General features: G+C 36.8%; 1 protein-coding gene across 1 annotated transcript in view; it reads left to right on the top strand.

Moving 5' to 3' along the window:
- Positions 1-23021, top strand: part of LOC122810422 (cadherin-1-like) — a 656917-nt gene that overhangs the window by 592165 nt on the left and 41731 nt on the right. Inside the window, exon 9 of the mRNA XM_044082033.1 lies at positions 18975-19105. Coding sequence (XP_043937968.1) covers positions 18975-19105 — 131 coding nt within the window. The remainder of the gene's footprint in view (positions 1-18974; positions 19106-23021) is intronic.

Consider the following 23021-nt stretch of genomic DNA (forward strand, 5'->3'; position numbering starts at 1 on the left):
CTGTGTGTGGCAAAATGTACTGCATACAAAGCACTTAACATACTGAGCTACTGAGTCACTGCTGACTGCTGAGTGACTGATACTTACCTGGAGATCACCTGGAACTATACTATGAATTGAGCAATACAAGTTACAGGACATACCTCTGGTATTCTAGTACTATTACAGTGTTTTAGTAGACTGCAGTGACAGTAGAATACAGTGACAGTAGAATACACATGCATCAAATACAACCATACCGCATATATGAAAAAAGTTGTAGTTTAGAATCAACAATGCTAGTAAATACATTTTCTTGCTATTGGTTTGAAAGTGAGAGAGAACATTATGTGACCAATATTGGCCTGGAGACAGCATTGGACACTACTATGGGTTGAGCAATACAGTTTGCAGACCATTATATTTGCTGGCTACAGCTATTATAGTGCCACACTTGACTGCACCAACCTTATCACAGACAATCAATGGATACAGCTGTACTGCAATGGTTTTGACAAAACATAATCTTGCTGAACAACATTTTGCTTACTGTTATTGGTATTGGGTATTGCTAATGCTTTATTGTAAGCAGTTCTTATTGTTCATTTATTGCTCTACAGCTCTACAGCTCTAATTGCCCATTTATTGTACTGCAGTTCTACATGCCCATTTATTCCAGTACAGTTTTTTTTGTGTATACTTTATTGCAGTAAATGTGTTACCTTTTCTCGCTTATTGCACTACAGGTGGCATACTAAATCTGTACTTACCATGCTGACAGTGCAACCTGGCTAGATGCCCAGCATGGGACTTAGCATTGTGAGCTCTCTCAGCTGCAGCTGTTGCGAGATAAGCATGCCACTATACATACCTGTTTTGCAGACCTTCCGCTTGCATATTGGTTAGACAGAGGAAGACATACTTACATACTTGTGGAGCTTTCCCAACTTGACCATCTTGGACACAGGTATCCAGGGTTACCATCTTCCTACTTTTCAGGTCATCAAAATGGTAATGACACTACTCACCTGTGTGGGGGATACCAGTAACACTGGTGACTTCCCTGGCCAAATGGTCCCAGGCTTCCACCTTGCACTCTGAGCCCTCAGATCTGCCCTGCATCCAGTGGTGGCTGGTGACTTCCAATTAAAGGAAGGCTGCAGGAGACAGCTGAATGGGTGGGGCCGATGGAAAGGGGCGTGCCCAACCAGAAAAGGGTGGAGCTATGCTCAAAACCACAACAACTGGAACTTTAATTAAATAAGCTGCCCTGGGTGCCAAACCATCATTATGAGAGTCCAATCAAGACAAAATGAAGAGTAGAAGAAAAAAATATTTCAATGCATTGGCTACATAACAACTTACTTAATATCTAGATGGAAACACAAAGGTTGTGGGGCATGAAAAAATTAATTGTTTTTTTAAAAACATTACTGGAATGCCAGTCAAAATCAAGTATAAAATAAAACAATCAGCTCAAACCACTTATCCTTGCACTGCAGTTCTAATTGTAATTTATATTCAGCTTTATAAAATTACCAAGTAAGATGCTGAAAGTAGCAATCTCTGTGATACCCCCAGTTGTAAAAATGTTTCTTATCCAAAAAAGACCTGCTGCCTGACAACAACTATCGACTTGTTCCATGGGGAACACAGGGTCAAAGTAAAAAAATGAACAGCAAACAAGAAACAAGCTCAAGATAAATTGCTTAAAGGATTACTGCACAAGTTGTGGACCACACATGATAGATTGGCATTCTGTTTAGTTTATGAATAAAGCCTGCAAAGATAACTGCAAGTCTCCAAGAAATGTAATGACCTTCTGAAAGTACTGTAATCCTATCCTTTATTTCAAATACTGTCATATGCATTTCAATACCTAAGGCTTATACGTTATCTAGTTATGTAAATATTCTCTGCATGGCAACAATGAAAAAGCTTTCAATGTTGGTAATTCTTTAACAGTATGCTTATTAAAGCTTACTTGCATCTTACAATCTCCACCAAGCTTACCTGATGGTCAATAAAGCATTGCTACTTTAATACAGAGCAACAGGGAACTGCAACAGCATGCATTTTCTGAATAATAAGAAGCATAAATCAACAGTATAAAAATATGACAGAAAACCAGAACATTCTGCAAAATCAAGGACAGATGAAAAGCCATTGTCATACTTGTGGTCTACCTTGGATGGGGGAATACTCTGCACATTTACACTACATAAATGCTCCTTGCCTTGCTTGGACACATCCAGAGCCACTACAATGGGGAGTGGGGTGCAACAAGTAGGTCACAGTTTGAAATGTCTCTGGCTGACGGTGATGGCTCTGACACTCATATCTCTCAACCTCAGAGCAAGAAATCTGGAAAAGCCATACATAGAAGTGGGACACAGGCCCAAAAATAAAGACAATGTTTAAATATTGCTCTTATAAACTTAGAAAGATAATAGAATAATAGTAGGTCTTGCATTAGTATGAATTTTTGAAGGTATGAAATCTGAAACTCAAATGTCTGCCATTATTTTCTAACTTCAGTCTTTAATGATTTGCTACTAATTTGCCAGAAAACCACAATTTTATGAAAAACAGAGCAAAAATGTTATGCAAAAATATAAAATTTCCACACAATACAGCTGGGAACCTGTCAAAGAAGGGACACATTTTTAAAATTAGTACTGTTAACTTGAGCAGCTGACAAAATAAGATCATCTACATACATTTCTGAAATAAAAGTAATCTATAACTGATCATTACAGTTATTTATAATTGTAAACCCTCCAAGTTTTCTTCCAAAATTGCTATTTTGCAGAGGGATTATTAGGGGGAGAGCAACATTTTTAGCCAAAATTGGGGACAGATGAGAGGTTTGGATATTCCTAATAATATAAAGCGATTTATTTGCATGGACCTCTCATCCTCTTAATGCAGGAAATCTGGATAAGGCCAAATATATTGGGGGAACATGCAAATAGTACTAAAAATTGCTCTTGTATAAACTTAAGACAGTTGGTAGAATAACAGGTCTTGCTTTAGCATGCATTTTTCTGAAGGTTATGACGTCTGAAACTCAATGTTTGTCATTATATAGTGACTTCATTCCTAAATGATTTGGCAGAAAACCGCAAATTTTTTGAGGAACAAACCAAAAATAAGAAGCAAAAATCTATTCATGCTGCAAAATTCTGGACAGTTGAGAAGTATAGTTCAGCCGAGGCTGGGTTTGCTGCCCCCCCCCCTCACAAAATCATGGTCGAATGGAGTGTCCCCCCCTGCAGCCATTCCAATGTCCCATTCCTTGGTTATTTTGCTCCATTTGCCATAAACACTGTAATGTGCATACTGCTTTACTTCTGTGATAATATGGATTTGAAAGTTTTATTTTATATTTTACAGCATAAACCCTAATAGATATCTGCTAAACAAAGCAATGCAGTCTCACAATGAAAATTGGCTTAGCATTAAAAATTCTCTGCCTTTGAAACTCACATTCATTGAAACAGCATTGAAACCCACATTCAAAGAAAATACATTTTGCCAGTGGCAAATAAAAATTAATTTTGGGCTGTTTTCAAATCACAGGCCCCTTGAACACGAAACATACACATGTTCTTTGATACACCTTCCTGACTGTATTAAATTATATTTCTTGTACAATACAGTACAGTGGTTAGAGTAAATGTATTGTTTTGAACATTTTTCCAGTAAACAATGAAACAAAATATATGCACCAATAATGACAAAACTGCCCAATTCAGAACATTTCCATCATAAAAGTCTACTCAAACTTCAACAGTCCACCAGTATCAGTAAATATGCATGATCTCTGAAGAAGTAAAAGTCATCTAAATAATTCTACATTAAAGAAATCTGTTAACTAATGAAGAGGTTACTGCTAGCGAACAACTTTATATGTCATTGTTTCATCTACAAATAAAGTGCCTGTTGCCCATGAGGAATAAATTGCTTATGTTGCATTAAAAAATTATAATGCTAGTAATATCGCAATATGGAATGGATGGCAAACTGATAACAGGTTCATAGTTACTAGGTATCTTTGCCAAAGAGGACTGCAGCAACCATTCCCTTTACAACAGAGTACAGTATCAGCAATGGATCTACCTACTGTGGGAGAAGAACCCACAGCCTTCTGCATCAAAAGCAAGTGCACTACCTGTTGTGCTATTTACAATGTAAGCAAACTTGGCATAAGCAGGACTAAACTTTTGTTCCTCTGCAGCTCTCAGTTCCTTGTAAAATCTACTCAACACTCAGCTGTGTCTCTAAACTTTGTAGCACAAGAGATTTGGACAAAGCCAAAATTTGTTGGGGGGGGTGGGGCAAAAGCCCAAACACCAGAGACACATTTTAAACATTGCTTGTATAATGTTGGAAAATTGCTAGAATAAAATGCTGTGCTACTACCATACATTTCACTGCCAAGTATTGAGCCCAGGTCCCTGTGCAAAACAGCCAGAGCAACATACCACTATGCCAAATCATCTATTTTTATGAAGGAAAGGAAGACTGAAACTTAAATGGCTACCATTTAGTGAATTCAGTTCTCACCATAGCTGTCAACGTCTTAGCACAAAACACCTGAACAAAGCCAATAATGGGGGAATACAGCCCCCAAACATATTCAGTGAGTTCAGTTATTACCATAGCTCTCAACCTTGGCACAAAAAACCTGGACAAAGCCAATAATGGGGGAATACAGTCCAAAAAATAGGGACAAATATCCACTGAGGACACCAGAGCAAACCCACACAAACAGAAGGAAGACATGCAGACTCCACACAGAAGGCACCCCAGCCAAGAATCAAACCAGACAACCCATAGATGTCAGGCAACACTGCTACCACTGCACCACTGCACTACTGTCTGTTTTAAGTAACAAAAATACAGAAACCACAGATTTTATGAGGAACAGAACAGATATGAGGCAAACATTTGCAAATGTTTTAGAAATGGTGGTGGGTAGGGAATTCAGGCTCTTGTCACTTGGGCCCAAGGTACAGGGTTCAAGCCTTATTCTCTACCCATCACCATGAAGCAACTGGGGCATTACACACACACACACACACACACACACACACACACACACACACACACACACACACCACCATTGCAGTGATCACCACCTACCTGTCTCCAGAACGGCCTGCCATGCGATCCGATCCTGCATTCTGTGGTATACTGTAATAAAATTATCGCAAAGTTGTGCCTTCATTTACAGACATATTCTGCCTGCTATGGACTCGAATCCAGGACCTACTACACATAAGACCGTAGCTCTGCCCATGGATCTAGTTGGATGTTATAAAAACTAGTATACCTTCACATATAATACTAGGCTACCTGTTAGCATTTCTGAGCACTGCACACTTAAACCCACCTACAAATAAATAATTATATCCATTTCTATTTTTATATGTCTGCTAGGTGTTTGCCAGGTATGTATGAGCTCCGCTCAGCCCTGCTGCACTCTGTGCCATGCCGAGCAAACGTCAATAAAAAAAATTAAAAAATATTTAATTATGATAATTAATTACATCTGGTTTCTATTTTTCAATGTCTGCCAGGTGTCAGCTGTTGATATGTGAGCACAACTTGGCATTGCTGCACTCCGCGCAAACATGCAGTAAAAAGACAGAAAATAAAAATATTTAAAAAAAAATGACACATCATACAAAATACTTATTATACAGTTGACACATTTCACAACATTACAGCCATGATGGGGAACATTACAGGGAGCCTCACACTCTTCTGCAGCCATGAGTATCCACTACACTTCTCTCTACAGAGATTCAATATCCATGTTACTCTGATATCCCTCTGAAGTGTGCCATCATTAATATGTGTGGTGCACGCTGAGGGGGAACTGTGGCCATGTACATGGATACAGTCTGCATAGCCCCTACACTGTGCCTACACAGATTTTATTAAATCCTGGGGTTAATAATTTTTATCCACTTGGACCTGGGCCATTGTTCCTATCATTGCTGGAAGAGTGAGTTTTTTGGAGTATAAAGAATTATTGTGGCAGTTGCAATTACATGTCACAACATTTCTGGGATTGAATGAAAATATGTTATTAACCAGTGTGTTAAAAATGAATGTATAAAAAATTATGAGCATTTAAGTCTAGATTTTATGTTTATGAAAAATGTTTTTATGTTATTTGTATTAATTAGCACATTTTTTTGAAACTTTTCTGCTTTAAATGTTTTAAACAGAGGATAAAAAAATGCAACAAAATGGGTGTGCTAGTACGCTTTTTAATATAATCTTTATTTACTGGCTGATTATCATTATTTAAACCAGCAAGTGAATGAATTCAAATGTCATGATGAAGTCTCAACAAGACAAAAACACTCAAGTATGGAGCTTTGTATAGAATAAATTGTTTATTTTTAACAGCATTTTGGTTTGTGGTGGAAGTTTCCATATGACATTTCTGGCATTTTGTCCTCCTCTTTGTAGTTCATTAGTATTTGTTGGTGACTGACTGATAAGAATTTTATGGTGATGTCACTCCTCAGAGGTTGTGGTTCCAAATCCATGCACCACAGCTCTGAACTTACATTCCTCATTCTGGTACTGGTACTTCAAATGATGGCAGCACCTGTAAAGGCAGGGGGTCTTGTTCTGAGCTGGTCTACAAAGGAGACCAGTATAATGCTCTACCTTTTTGAGGATTCATACCTTGATTAGACTGAGATCTTTGCTCATGGGTTGGACTGGAAGAAAACTGGCATTCAGCAGGAGTTGGCAAAGCACCTGACATCCTTGACAGGGATCACCTGCTTTGGCCCTCAGTGCCAACACTGGTAAGATGACCTACAGAAGAGTAGGCTTGAACTGCTGGATGAGTATGCAGATCAGGTGACAGCTAGAAGTATTTTTTTTAATTCTATCAAACATAGGTTTAAAAGTCATACTGTTTAAATGTTGCATAAGGCATATGCTATAAGCTATATATGCTAAAAAATGTATGTGTAATTACAAATATGTATCTATATGTAATTGCAATGAATGAGTAGTCATAAACATATCTGTATACAGAATAGCATCTGCATGCAAATATAGAACATTTATGTGATGACATGCATTTGTGTATAAATACAAATGTATATGTATGAGTAAAGAACTATATGTAAGAATGCATATTCATGTCTGTAAAATACTGATGTACATCTACATGAATATAATTACAAATATTTTTCATGTATATACATGTATGTATTGATACACAAATATATTTGAAAATAATTTCATGTAAAGTAGGTATTAACTTAATTATTACTTGCACTGCATGCAGACATTTTTGTAAAGACAGGATTGTTGTTTGTATAGGCTGGAAAATGTTTATTAGAATAATAAATACATAAGACAGCCATTTCTTCCACAATATGAACTGCACATACAAGATGGCTGAACTCAGTCAGATATCACATGTCAAAGTAGAGATTGAGGGAGGAAGTGGGGGTTAAAGTATCTAGTGAATGACTAGCACAGTATTTATTGAGAGAAGTCCAGATGTATTACTTCTGCTTTCATTTCTATGTGATCCCCATGTATGCTTGCACTTATTTATCAGCAAATTATCAATGTGCAGATTGCCATTATCTGTAAGTACTGCATCCATCTGTAACAGTAAATATGTTTTTTTAATGAAAGTTAGTCTGAAAAGACATTTTACTTCTTTTCAATTTTTACATTTGTGTGTACAGCTTCTGTCTTTATGGGTAAGGCAAAAATGTGTTGCCTAAAGAAAATTGACAGGATATAACTTAAGTTTGCAAAACATAGTGGAAAGAAGAACCTACACTAGAAGTGCAGGGTAAGAGTCCAGAAAACACCCCCTTCCCAAAACAGACAAGACATGCACACATATAAAATGTAATAATCTGAAGGAAGATGCACTCCTACTATTTCAACTTGCATTAAAGAAGAAATATAAGCACAGATGAATTAGGTGTAATGACTGTAATGCATTCAATGCTTTATGCCTCTATGCTTAATAAATGAAAGCATATTTCAAAAATGAAAATAAATGTTTCAGGAAAAAAGCAGACATACTAAGCAAGTGCAACGATAACATCAATGCCTTGCTGCATAGTACTAGTAATCCTGCCAGACGTATTAAGGAACAATAATCAGAGACAGATAAACCCCTCTTATGTGTTCTCTATGCAACTCATGAGGAAGTACAATACAATTCAGTACAACAGATCAGGAGATTGGTAAAGCGTACGAGGGTGCTGTTAAGTATAAATAAAAATAATATTTCCATTTTAAAAAAAGAAAAGTTAAGTAATAAATGCTTAGTTTTCTGATTTTAACTGGTTTTGTTACTATGGGGTGTCCAACCTTTTGGCTTGCTGGGGCTGCATTGAGTGAACAGAAATGGTCTTGGGGCCGCATATAAAATATATCATATAGTTAACTCTTTCATTGCTCCGGAAGACCACAGGCGACCTCCTGGCTGTACTGTAGGTGCATTTGAACAATGAATAAATGTAATAAATGCTTGATATTTGCCTTAAAATTCTAATTCTCATTCTAATTCTCTAATCTAACAGTTAACTCTAACATCTTAGTTAATATGTATATATATATATATATATATATATATATATATATATATATATTTTTATTTACAAATAAACAGATATTCACTACAGCACTAGCATTTCTCACTGGGAAAACCATTCCAGCAGTCCAAGTATGTAAAATGTCAACATCAGCAGTCCTACAATACTATAATCCACAAAAATAACCCAACAAATTTGCCATAAAGTAAAGAATTCACATTACTGACTTAATAAAACAATTCTGAATAAGCTACAAGAGGGTCTCACCCAAACAAATAACTGGTGCCAGAAATATGGCCTCAAGCTAAATGCCAAAACATGCATCACCATCCCCCTTGGGGAGAGTGATGTCCCCACAAATTATCACATTAATAACAATGTTGTAAGCACGCAGTAAGTCGTATGGTACTTGGGCACCCAGGTTGATAGAAACCTGACTTTTGACCACCACGTTGTCTCCATTGTAAGGAAAGCTTTTTACATGGCCCACTTCATTAGTAAGGGTATTTCATCCAGGGACAAGGAGGTCATAACATCCCTGTATTCTTCCATTACAAGAACCATTATTGAGTGCAATGCCCCTTTTGGCATGTGCCTCAGCAAAACACCCTGCCAAAAGAAAAACTACAACCATTTCTGACAAAAAAGGTCAAAGGGCTAAGTTCACTTAGTTATCCAAACAGACTAAAAAGCTTCTTGTTTTCCTCTGTCTCTCACTGGCCCCTATAAATTTCCTCATTGGCTTGCTTTCCAGGCTAAGAAAGATCCTGCCTTAAGAGACATCCTCTACCTCAGAAATACTGGTTATACTTAAAACGCTCACTACAAAGACCACAGCCTTCATTGCAACATAAACAAGCCACTTTTTATGGACAGGTTCTTGACACAAAAACCTTCAACTTCTGTAAAAAGCTCCTCTCATTATCAAACAATGTAGTTCAGCAACACAATGGCTGGATGGATAGCCATAAATGTAGTCCTTGGGTAAGTAGCATAGCCTTCATCAAACCAGATGGAAAATCCACATACTAACCTTTCCCAGCTGGATGGCTAAGATCTAATATTGGTTACTCAAGTCTAGTTGCCCAAGAAGAGGGGCATGTTTAACTAAGAATTCAATTTGCAAAATTATATTCAGTATACATATTAAATCTCTCTCTCTCTTACACACACACACACACACACACACACACACACACACACACACACACACACACACACACACAAAAGCCTCTTCTTGTAAAATAGGCAACCTCAGTAATCACATGACACCAACTCACTGAAAGAAATTGTCTGGAAGTCAAAATATCTGAAAAAAATATCATAATAGAGATGGATTCATCCATGTAATTTCCAACCACCAAAAGGACCATCAATAAATCAACAATCAACTGCTCGGCAAAAAGTAAATCAATGAGAAAACCATAAACTATAATGCTACATACTGGTGTAAACATATAACTTGTGTCAATTCCCAGGTTAATCCATACCAAAAGATTGTTTCAGAGCTTCAGCTATGTACAAACAGCTTTCTCCTAAAAACATAACTCATTGATATTTGCCTTGCTGTAATTATAACAGTAAAAAAAATGTTTTTAAGTTTATTCTGTACCTCAATGATTCTCACTGTTACGAGATGTAATCTCTGCCATATTGTATGAGTACTACATCCATAATTTACTGTCTCTCTTTCTTATGTATTATATTGTTTTGTGTTATTTTTGGAGCTTTTCTCCCCAGGCCTCGGCTGAAAATGGACCTGTGTCCAGTTGGACTTTCCCGGTTAACAAATGTAAAATAAAATAAAATAAATAAAAATAAACTTCTCTCCAATCTAAAGCCATTTGACATTCAGACATTTTAATTTGTGCAGAAGTTACTCACAGACTGATAGTTTACTGAGCTGTAATGCTGACCTTCGCTTTTGAAAAAAACAAATTCCCAGACTTTGTCAATAGCTCAAAGTGTAGAGAGGATTATTTATTTATTATATATTTATTTATTTTTGGAAAACATCTTTAAAACTGTTAAATTGATTACACACTCAGAAACACAGAAAAGTTATTGTGATTATGTAAACCACAGACTGCTGCAAGAAATCAAAGTCACATTAGCACTCTATGCTTATGTCCGAACAGATGAATCATACCTGTCAATTCCAAAAGAAGTAAAGTAGCTTAATAAGAAGGTTATTTGCAAGGTTACATGGCAGTTTATATTGGAAATAAGCAGAGATATTAAAATGGCTCTGTTTTTCATAATTATGCCGAAAAGTCTTCCAAGGTAAATACAACTTCTGATTTAGTATGGAACCATACCTCTCAACCTTAGAGCAAGAAATCTGGACAAAGCGAAAAATAAAAGTGGGACACAGGCCCAAAAATAGTTATGCATCACAGACACCATTGAAACAACTGTAGCTGCAAACATTATACATCACTTATAATCTTTCTATCCCATTATTGTCAGTTAAACATTATATGGCTCATTCAGTCCTGCCTTGTTTTGCATCAAAGAAAACCATGCTTTTTAATGACAAATGCATTAAAAATAATAAATAAAACACATTGCATCAACATCCTGCAACTTCCTACCTGCAAGCAACCACAGAGCTTTCACTGAAACTAGGGCTGCTTGTTTCCCCAGAATGACAGCTCTCCCTAATTAAGTCTAATGGTATACAATCTACCAGTATCTGGACTACCTGAAATAAATTAAATTATGGCCTGTAAATTGAAAGCACACTTTGTTTAATTAAACTATATTTCTAAGCCCACTTGCTATATTTTTTCAGTAACATCCCGATATCCATTTCCAGGTCACTTTACAAGACATTGGCATTGGTAGACTTGGCATCCTTCAGAACCCCACAGGCCCACACTAATACATTGTCCATTAAATGTAAATCTCCATCCACTGTAAATGGCAAGAAGCTATGTCTTAAAAAATCTACTTCTGGCATGCATACCCAAGTATAAGGTTTTGAAACAAAGAAACATATTCTCCACAGTCCGTAAGTCTCTGTTTTTAATAATCGTCTACTGTTGCAGCACTCTCAACACATAAGCACACACATACACACTAAAATCCCCAACATTTAAAAAATGACATTGTGCCCACTTGATTTGCCAGTATTGATGATCCGCCAAAGCTATGCTTACTGTTGTCCAATCTACCACTGCTTAGAACCCACCAATGAAAAAACTACTAGGTGCTTTTTTGTTTGTCTGAAAAAACAATACAGCTTTATATGCTACAGTCCCACATAGTCAGTCCACTACTGACCCATTAACCCTAGGCTGCTGTCTCATTCTCACTCCCTGGAACTGCATTACCTTGGATGACTACTTTTATTTCCTAAGCAAAAGACACAAATTGGAAGATGAGGCAAAAATCCAGACATTCTTTGAAAATCCATACAGTTAAGCGGTATGAGTTCATGTTCAATACAACACTCTCCCTGTCAGGAAAGCCGCAATTTAATGAAAGTGTACTCTTAATGTATGATGTATTTGTGAGCTAACTTGCTTGTGTTCAGTAGGTAGACTGATCATTGTTAGCCTCTTTGTGCATGCATCTCTCTCTGTCATGCACACATATACACACATACACACACACACTCTTCTTCTACTTTCACGCACACAATTCTGCTTTCATGCATGCACTCACTCACTCCGCACTTACCTATTAACACAGGTAATTGCTGTCCCTTTCAAAGGCAACAGCGGCAAATCCATACATGAGTCCCTCTTCAGCGAGAACACACACACACACACACACACACTGATTGTTCGGTGCAAAATAATGGCGTAAACACACTGACCCTTTTTTGGCTCAAAAACAAAACTAGAAGGGTGCTTTGGCGCATGCACACACCGACATTAGCATTACAGATCACGGGAGCGAAAAACACAAAACAAAAGAAGTGTTTTGGGGCATGCATATATCGATGTTGCAGTTAGAGGTTGAGGGCCACATGGAAGAGCTCTGAGGGCCGCATGCGGCCCGCGGGCCACAGGTTGGACATAAGAGTTAATTTATACAGAAAGATAATACATGAAGTAAAATTTTCAGCTCAGTTTTGCAGCCAAATTCATATCAGACAGAAATTTCAAGTGTTTTACCATTTCTTATGTTGCATCAGTATAGCTCATTAGTATCAGTATTAGTATCAGTATTAGTCTGCAAATGTGAAAAACACTAACATTTGATGACAATATGCTGAGTGGTCCCATGTTTCCATAACCATTTACCAGAAATGTTGTTTTATGTGAATAAAAATTGATACAAGTAAAATCCAGTGCCAAGAATATTGGAAAGATGAATAACACTGAGTGTGAATTTATTGTCTGATTTCCTCTTTGTCTGTCACCCTCCTCCCCCATTCTCTCTACTTTTCTTATTTTAATTATGCATTCCTTTGTCCATGTTTATTTTCTTTCTGTCCCATTTCTGTTCACTTTTCTACTGATCCAGGATCCTTAGGAGCAGCTCAGCTGCATGCATCCTAGGCCAGGAAATACTCACTCTGCGCCTGTCCAGAGGTGACTTGACAGGGTTGGTGCAGTGACATCATTTCTGCAGGTATGCAGTAACCTGGTAAGCCTCTCTGACCATGGGTTTTGGAACTTGGCTGAGGATGTGGTGGAGCAGGAAGTGCAGACATAACTTCAGTTGTTCTAGGATGCTCTGCAGTAGGTTGAAGACTTATTGCCCAGGGCAATATCAACCACCACATCATCACAAACCGCTACCACTGCAACACCATCAGGCAGTAGAAATGTTTGAGGTCCTGAAGACCTGGTTCCTTCTAGACTGAACTACTCATCACCCCCTTCTTTAATTATACTTTCTCCTACACATTCTTACCTACATCACATCCAAAGTACCATCTTACATAAAACATTGAAAAAATAAGGGGTCTATCCCTCAACAAAAGCATAGCATCCCTCCACTTCCACCTCCTCCAGCAAACTCTTATTGAGGCATTTCCCACTTTGTTATGTCATCCCTTTTTTAGTCTGTCTTTCCTATCTCCCCCTTTGCCATTCTTTAAAGCAAACAGCATGGTGTCCCGATAAGGATTCCTCTATATAAAACATGTTAAACTCCTTTATATTTTTTAAATGTTAATAATAAAAACTGCACTGTCCAGTGCTTTCCTTAACTCTTTCAAGCATGCTAGCACATAGCCATGTTCCTGCTCAATATCCAAGTATGTAGAAAACCATACAATGCCTAAGGTTCTCACATAGTACTCTCATATACTTAAAGATTAACTTCAGCTATTTTACACTTTGGCAGAAAGAGGTTGTGATTATTAAAATGCCTTTTCAGTTACTTAGAGTGAATAACTTGTGCTTATATAGGCATAACAAAACTTTACTCTGATGACCACTACACAAGTCCAAACCACAGGACTATGAATTTCATCCTTATTCATCAATAAAGGCAGCCATAAGTAGTTTTACAAGGCTGGTGTGACATTTTGAGTTGTCTGTTTATTATTATTTTCCTAGCTATAGCTAGATTTTTGCTACTACTGCTGAAAATATCCCAACCCGTTTACTTTAAAATGATAAGTAATGCATTAAAATCAACTTCTCTTCTGTGTTGTATTGCACTTCCTTATGCTGTAGGCAAGTGCATTAGTAAAGACTGCCCCCATGTGGCTACTACTAGTGTGTGACACCTCCATTATACATCTCTCGCAAATTTATCTGGGGAGAAACAAATCCTTTTAAGGATTTTCAAATACGGAAACATGAGGTACACAGGATATTAATTGGTCCTTTGCATACTCCAAAATGCAGGTTATACCATTATTAGTGGGTACTTCCAAATGATTGTGCCTTGGAAAATATGTTCTTTGACCAGTAAAGGGTGCTCAGTACATGTGAAATGTTCCAGTTTGCTTTCTACATTTAAGAAATAATTTTTCCAGTATTCTTCAAGCTGCATAGCAGAACATCTTGAGTCTGCTCCAAGAATATCATGACTTTGATGAGGATATTTTAAAGCTGACTTGTCACCTGTCGTCACCACCAGCACAAATCCCAATCCTTTTGTAGTTCAGTTTTCTTTCAATATGTGATTAAACATGTATCTGTTTTGAAAAAGCTATGCTTAAACACGTCAGCTCACACAACTCTTCAAGAAATTGATTGCATACTTTCAAATAAGAAATGCATTGTGGGAAGCCTGCACTAGTTTTAACAGTCACACTGATTACACCAGCTATGTTACTTACTTCACAGTGAAAGTATCTGAGCTAAGTGGCATTTCATTAAAATATTGACAGGTAGTGTGAGCTTCATTTTAGCAAATCAATGATAGTCCTATGTCTTTATATCAAGTGAAATGTTGCATCACATTGCACAAATCTTTAATTGCATGATAGAAAAAACAGTTGCTCATAATCTATAAAAATATACACTATCAGTGTTCTGTCATGACAAAGCAGAATATCCATGTCTTTATCAACAGTGCATGAATAAGACACCTGTTAAACTGTTACTAATAAAATGTGGTAATTCGCCATGGTAAGGCCTCAGACAGAGAACTGCCTCATGGGTTATGTGTAGAACTGTTACTTCTTTTTCTGAGATTACTTCTTTACTTGTCCACATTAATGCTTTTTTTACAGGAAGATTTTTGTTTATTTACTTAAGTTTGATTACCAAGATAGTACACTGGTACAATAGTCCATTTTCAGGCACAACTCAAAGTAAGAAAATTCACAGTGGGTAGGTGTGACATAATGGTTAAGGTCTTCATATCACAGACACAGGGTTTGATTCTGACCTCCAGGATATTTGCCAGAACTAAAATGGCCCTACAGCGCAGTAAGCCTAGTATTCACCCATAATCTACAACCAAATTTTGGTTGGGGAGGATTTTGCATAATAGTTAAAGTCTTTACCTCATAAATGCAAAGTACAGGGTTTTATTCTGACCTCTGGTTGTTGTCTAGGCTTGTAGTAGTCTACAGATTACTTGACTAGTACTTCAAGAGGATGGGATGGCATAATGCTTTTGGTCTTTACCCCATAAGTACAAAAACATAAAGCAGAACTAATTTGGGCACAAAAATTAATCACAGAATATCAAAGTCCAGAAGCAACTGAAGCAATGAGCCAATATTATTAACAAAAGGAGGAAACTAAATGTACATTAATTTTGGTAGTACGGGATGTAAGTAGCAGGTAAGAACAGATGGGAAAGTAGAAGTGATACAGTGAGGGAAGGGTTGTGTGATGTGTCCAGTGAAAAAGCACCTGCAATCAGATTATTGATGAATGTGTCTTTTGAACTGTGGTCAGAAAGTAGGGAAAGACATTTCTTTTAGGTGGAGGGTGCCAATTTTGGGTAGAAGAACTGTGAAAGAGTGGTCAATACAATGTAATTTAGTTTGGGGAGTGTGTAAGAAGGGAGTCAGTTGGAAGATATTGGGGAGATTGTATGGGGAGGTTTTATTATGGAGTTGGTAGTAGGAATCTGAAAAGCCCCTGGATGAATTAATATTAAGACAAGGGTCCCTAGGAGTAGCTTAATTCTGTTGGTGACTGGGAGTCTTCTAGGTTTTGAGAAGGTGGTGCAGTGGTGTTTTTAAGGGGGTGGGGGTTGAAATGAATCTGCAGATTTTGTTTTCACTGGACTGTAGACTTAATGAGGTTTTTGGAGGCTGTAGCCATGATGAGGAGCCTGTATTCTTGTTCAGCTGGAAGAACTCCTTTGCCTATTGCAGCTGCAGCTGATCTGCAGAGAAAGAGATATTTTTCAAGGACTAGAATAAAAGAGAGACGGAGCACTAATCTTTTTCGAGTGTTCTCACTGTAGTTATGAAAGTTAAGTGACAAGTCCAGCAACAAACTTAAGTATTTAAAGGATATGTTTTTTTTTCTACTGGAATATCATTGAATCTGCAATGTAGGAGTATTTTTTAAGCTTTTGTGAGGTTCCAAATATCATACTTTTTGTTTTAGTGGGGTTTAGAAGCAGCTTTGGGTTATTAGCCAAAAATTAAGGGAGTGTAAGTCAGATGGAAGCTGGTTTTGAATAGTTATATGTGAGAAACTGGATGGAAGGATGACCATGTGATAGGAAGGGTAGGAAAGTTGGAGGGTTGTTTGTTAATAAAGACTGAAAATAACAATAAGGGGTAATGGAGTCCTGGGACACTCCTTTGCTAAAGGGGTACTGGAGGCTTATACTGACAAGCAGATTTGGAGTCTGAAATATTTGTTAAGAAATCCTGGAATGAGGAAACAATGTTGGATCTAACTCTGAGTTTTTGGGAAGGGGGAGTGAAGGAAGAGGTTAAACAATTACAAGCTGTACTGAGTTCACTGAAGAGAGCTTCTGAAAGGTTCCTTTTATCCATGTTGAGAAGGATTCCATATACTGTATAAGTGACCGCTGTGTTGTCATAGTGCTTCAGGCAACCAGGAATCCATGCTATCAGGTAGGAGATGGCACTTATGGATGGAATTTTCTAGCAGCTACCAACCATATATTTTATTCAAAGTCCTCAAAAGAAGAAAATGTTCCCTGACTTGTCAAACTGTAAAAATAAAGTACAGAGTGTATGATCATGCTGACAATGAAATTATCCCCCCATAAATATGTAGGTATATGTGGAATTTATGGAAATATGGAGTGTGATATATTACATTTATTGTGCTGTGGGAGGGGGGTCTCAAAACGTTGTTTTTTATTTGATTCTGCAAATGCAAAAACCAATCAGACTATTTACAAATACAACAGAAATGAGTTATATACAATGTCCGTAACAAAGAATACAAAGGCAAACAGTTAATAGGTCTCTAATAAGTTATACAATTTCTGCCAACCAATTAATTAATGTGTTGTATTATTATTTCTCATTTTTATGGTATACATTTCTTTACTACAAACTTCTTTAGCTAAATGGATAAATTCACAGTTAAATGAGGTAACAGACTTAGACTTCCAATGTATTGTAATGCCTTTCCTTGCTATTAACAAAACTGACCATAATAGAGGTATTTGGCATAATGGTATGACTTCTGGAAGTGGGACATTGAATAGAATAAGAGAATCTGTAATTATGCAGTTAGGATTCCACAATGATTTACAAAGTATCTAAAATCAGTCCAAAAAGAGGTTACCATTTTACATTTAATGACCATATGTAACCAGTCAGCATCCGGAGTTGAATCACATCTCCAATATTTTATATTATGTTTTTTGTAGATTATGGCCGTGAATCCATTTTGTGATGAATGAAGAAATAAGTTTTGAAATCAAGATTACTAAATAGTACAATGCAAGCTGTTTCATAACTCACACAGACTAGATGGCGACATATTTTGTTTTTCAGATTTTTTTAGTCTGAATTATTTTCTCAGTAATTTTATTGAAGTACTGTAATTAAGCTGTTTCCATAAACTACCTACAGAATACAGATTTATGTAGTTCCCTAAGGTCTTTATGAATCAGCTGCATGACTTTCAATTTTAGGTTTATGATAATTTGTAATATAATGAGGACTATGTTAGAATTTGTTAGTTTTATAGTATATTTATATTTTGAGTTACTTAATTTTCCATAGTTTATTTAAGATTGGGTTCATTTTACTGATAATCCCATGTTCTAACTGGTGGTTGTAGTCAATTAGTTTTATTTTTATATGATATTTAAGTAACTTTTATTAAAATAATGCTGGATTCGTATTTCATGTGTTTGAATTAGAATATTTTTTAGGGGTGCACTGTTTATATGCACGTGTGTGTGTGTGTGTGTGTGTGTGTGTGTGTGTGTGTGTGTGTGTGTGTGTGTGTGTGTGTGTGTGTGTGTGTGTGTGTGTGTGTGTGCAGGTGGGTATGTGTGCACCCACATGTGTGAGAAGCATGAATATGCATATATGCCCACATGTACCAATATTCATACAGATTATATTAGAAAATGCAACAAAAAATGCAATGAAATACCCTTGTAGTAATAAAGAAATGTTTTGTTTACATGGTTCTTAGCTTTTGCTAATCTTTTACCTTAGACTCATAGTAGCTTCTACTATTAATCACCAGTTATTATGGTGCTATCATTTGTACCTTCTGATGAAAAATAAGTGCTCATATCTTAAAAATTCAAGCACTGTGTTTCATGAATGGTGTTCTTCAAAACATCCAAAAGAAAAGAGAAAGATGAATACCTGATTTTCTATGTGACACCTTCTAAGCTGATTATATTGAGGAATAAAAGATGCAAGGGTCCCAACATGGGGGGCCTAATTTCAGATTGATGCCCATTTACAATCAGCTGATCAAAATTGATTGTGTTAGAGTTGAAATGTTTGCCATTTTACAATTTCAAAATATTTCCACCAGTCATATAACATTTGTTTTTTTGTAGGTGTTACACTCAGTTGAGCTGACAGCATATGCACAAGACAAAGATTCCGGAACTCCTGCAAGCAACCTGTCCATCACAGTGTACAGGTCACATGATCGTACCACTCAGAAATGGAATCTTAAAGGAAAAGGGTAAGCCAAAATCACATTGTGGAAAATGAAGAAATACTTTACTTTGGCGAAGATGCACATTACTAAATGACAGAAACATAATTTTCAGTTTACTATATATATTTCTTTACATATGTGTCAACAGTAGCATCGTTCCTTCTAAAATAGGAACACTGCTTGTAGAAATTCTATTTGCTCTGAATAAGTGTGTCTCATTTAATTGAGAAGTGTCCTATTTAAACTGAAAACATCCAAACCTTTAAAGGTCATAACATCATAACAGTGACTCACAGGACTGTAAAACACACACAAAAATATTCTGTATAAGGGGGCAACCCCCCCATGCTCCTTTCTGGGAGTAAGGTCCCACACACACACACACACACACACACACACACACACACACACACACACACACACACACATATATATATATATATATATATATATATATATGGGTCTATGTCATTTCATTGGATCTTCATTGAAACTCAAATGGCCAAACCCATTTAATTGAAAACTCATATCACTGAAAATTAATTTCATAGAAACATTTCTCCACAAGAAATATAAGCTAAAAACATGGTTTTAGAAATGATTTTACTCTCCACAGCATCTTACTTGTATACTAACTCTATGGTCGCACAACCATGGGTTTTGCATCCAGGAAGAAAGAGGTCATCATTTCTCTCTACTCTTCCCTCATTAGACCAAACATAAGAGTATAATGCCCCATTTGGCATGTACCTCACTAGACACCTACAACAGCTGGAGACGCCATAAAAGCACCTCATGAAGAGGATCCTAGGCCTTAAACACATGTCCTACATGGACAGACTCAAAAACCTCCAGCTATTCCCTGTCTCATATCGTCTACTAAGAGGCGATCTCTGCTTGACTTACAAAGCCATTTCTGACCCAGCTCTTTTAGAAATGCTACATCTAAAGAAATCCCAATCCCTCCACACCACATGCTCCAGAGACCTCAACCTCATTACCGCACTCAACAGAACAAGCTGGAGGGACAGGTTCATAACCCAGAGACTGCCCATGCTATGCAATAGACTTCTCATACATGTCAAGCAGAGCACATCACTGGCCCTCTTCAAGAGAAATCTTGATGAGTCGATGGGAAATAGAAAATTCACCCTCAGTGATCACTCCAGTGGCTCTACTCGACAGAGGCATTGGGAACTAAGGTTGGGTGGCATGATGCCAGGTAATCCTATGGCCTAGACTTGTAAAGGCTCCAGGGCTATTAGCCTAGTACACACCTATGAACCTATGCCAATTGCCATACAAAATTAATCTTTAGTTTACCAAATGAAAATTTAAATTAACCATTTTGTTTTTAGTATTTGTATAGTCAAGTTTTTGTCAAGGGATAGCTGAATCATATCAGAATAAAGAACAACAAAGAAGTCACACTACTTATTTCAGGTTGAACTTATACTGTATACTGGGATAGTGTATACAGAGGGTTACCAGGGTTTAAGTTTGTGTAATAAATTTTATATAGGAAGTAGAGACAGATTTTAAGTTGAAAATGGCGTTGTTAGAGCTTGACGTTTGTCAGGGGTAGGGTCTCAAGATTCTGTAGGGAGTGTTGGGAGAGGGTGGCTCTTGAGTCTATAAAGCAGGTGTTAAATTTAGAAGCAGTTTCTAAGGGTGAGATATGTGGACAAAGGTTAGGGGTATTTTGGGTTCCAGGATATATTTCCTTGATAGCGGACCAACATTTTGGGGGATTGTGTTTTTGGTTATCCAGTGGGTTGAAGTAATATTTCTTATCAGCAGTAACTTATTTTTTTGTCATGTTTCAAAGTTATTTGTAGGTCTGCAGATGACCTTGAGATTTGTAGTGTGCCTGTTTCTCCAAGCTTTGTTTCTATTATATATTAACTGTCTACTAGAAGGGGACAGCCAGAGTGACTGACAGGGTGATATTTTATTTAGAGTGAGAGACAAGGATCTCAGCAGAGATGAATTTGGTAGAGAAATAGAAGAAGGAGAGGCAGAGATGTGGATAGAAAACATGACTGCTACACCACCACCTTTTTTATTTAATCTTGTCAGAGTGGATGATAGTATGGCCAGGGGAGAATTTCAGAGATTCTTAAATGTGGTTTGAGCCAAGTTTCTGTAAGAAAAATAATGTCTAGGGAGTAGTGAGTGATCCAGGAATGAAATTCAGAGACTTTGTTTATTATACTTTATTCATGGATATGATTTATACATTTCTAGTAGATGTTTACAGTAGAAAATGAGGGGGTGAAGAAGAGAGGCAGTTAGAATCTGGGTTTGGGTGGACATTGCTGCATAATATGATCTTTTTATAGTATGCATACACTAGTGAGGGTTTAGGTATGTTAGTATTAAATTTAAATTTTACCTTATATGGGTTTGGAGAAGGGTTAATAATTTTATATCTGAAAACAAGGTGAGGGTAAGCCAAATAAGCCAGAAGCAATAATAATAGTGAATGGCTGGCGAGTGATTTAGGGAGTGTGAATAAGGGTGGGGGGTTGAGAAACAGGTGTGATAGGGGGCGTGGCTTGAATGACAAGCTGAAAACAGTAGAGTTCTTGAGCTCTGCCGTCTTCATTTTTTTTCCTGACAGGATTTTTTATTTAATTTCACCAACAAAGACCTGAAACTACTAAAATCAGATTCTGGAAGTCGTATGCTACACATTGGTGTCATTTTTAAGCTAAAATGTTCATATTTTCCTTTCAAACATTCCAATAGAAGGGTCACTGAAACCACATTCACAAAGGAAGATGAGCAGCTCCAAGGTTTCTCAGCAAGAAACTCCAATGAAGAAAGAAATACAGGCAATCCTTACTGCAGTTCAAGACTTGGTGGGTAAAATAGATAAATTAAACTTAAAATTAGACAGTATAAAAGAAGATACCACCAAACAAATAACTTTATTAAATGAAGTCTTTAAAAAACAGAGCCCAGATTGCTGCTTTTGAAGATTCTGTAACAGATACATACTACAGGTTAACAGAAAGAGTGAAAAACATAGACTTTCTTCTTCGCAAAAACACCAAACACATTGGAAAGATAGGCAACATTGAGAATAGAATCAGGAGAAACAATATAAGAATCTATGGTATCCCAGAGCAGATGGAGGGGGACAATATGATTAATTTCTTGACTTCTTGGATTCCTAAAATCCTAAACCTACCTGAAGCACTATCCTTCGGGATAGAAAAGGCACGCAGTTCTTTAACTACAAGTTCTGTATCCAGTAAAAACAGCTGCTCAAGATCTTTTATTGCAAAATGTAAATCCACTGAAGACAAAGGCATTGTTTTAAGAACTGCCTGGTCCCTTGCTCCATTAAAAATCGATGATCAGGTTTGACAATGACTTTTCACCCCTTGTAATGTCCAAAAGAAGAGCATGTATCCCTCTTAAAATAACAATAATCAATAATAAAATGGATAAAAAAGAAAGGAATCAAAGCACAACTCACACTCCCAGCAAGAATAAGACTATCCCTGCCAGAAGGAAAGAAAACCTTTGACTCTCTCAAAGAAGCAACAACATTTGTCCAAAAAAGAACCTTTTAAGTCAACCTGAGCCCATGGAGTCTTCAATGAACATAACAAGACAAGCTTCAAAAATGAGTGAACTATTAAAGAAAAAAGAAACCCAGAGACAAATGATTACACATAACTTCACATTTCATGCACGTTTTTGTTTTCTTCCTTTTAAATAATGTGGAATCATACACAGAAGGTAATGTAACTTCTTTTTTTTCTCCCCTATTATCTTTTCCACAAGAATGCTAACTTTATAAATAATATATGGTACTCAAAATTCAAGTAAATCAAAATCTCATCCAACTGAAAAATACTATGTCATACGTTTATCTCTTTATATACATGTTATAGCACTAGTGAGATGCTGTAAAATCACTCAGTCA

This window comes from Protopterus annectens, chromosome 8.part1 (genome assembly GCF_019279795.1).
Source record: "Protopterus annectens isolate FY-2018-M chromosome 8.part1, PAN1.0, whole genome shotgun sequence".
NCBI classification, from domain to species: Eukaryota; Metazoa; Chordata; order Ceratodontiformes; family Protopteridae; genus Protopterus; species Protopterus annectens.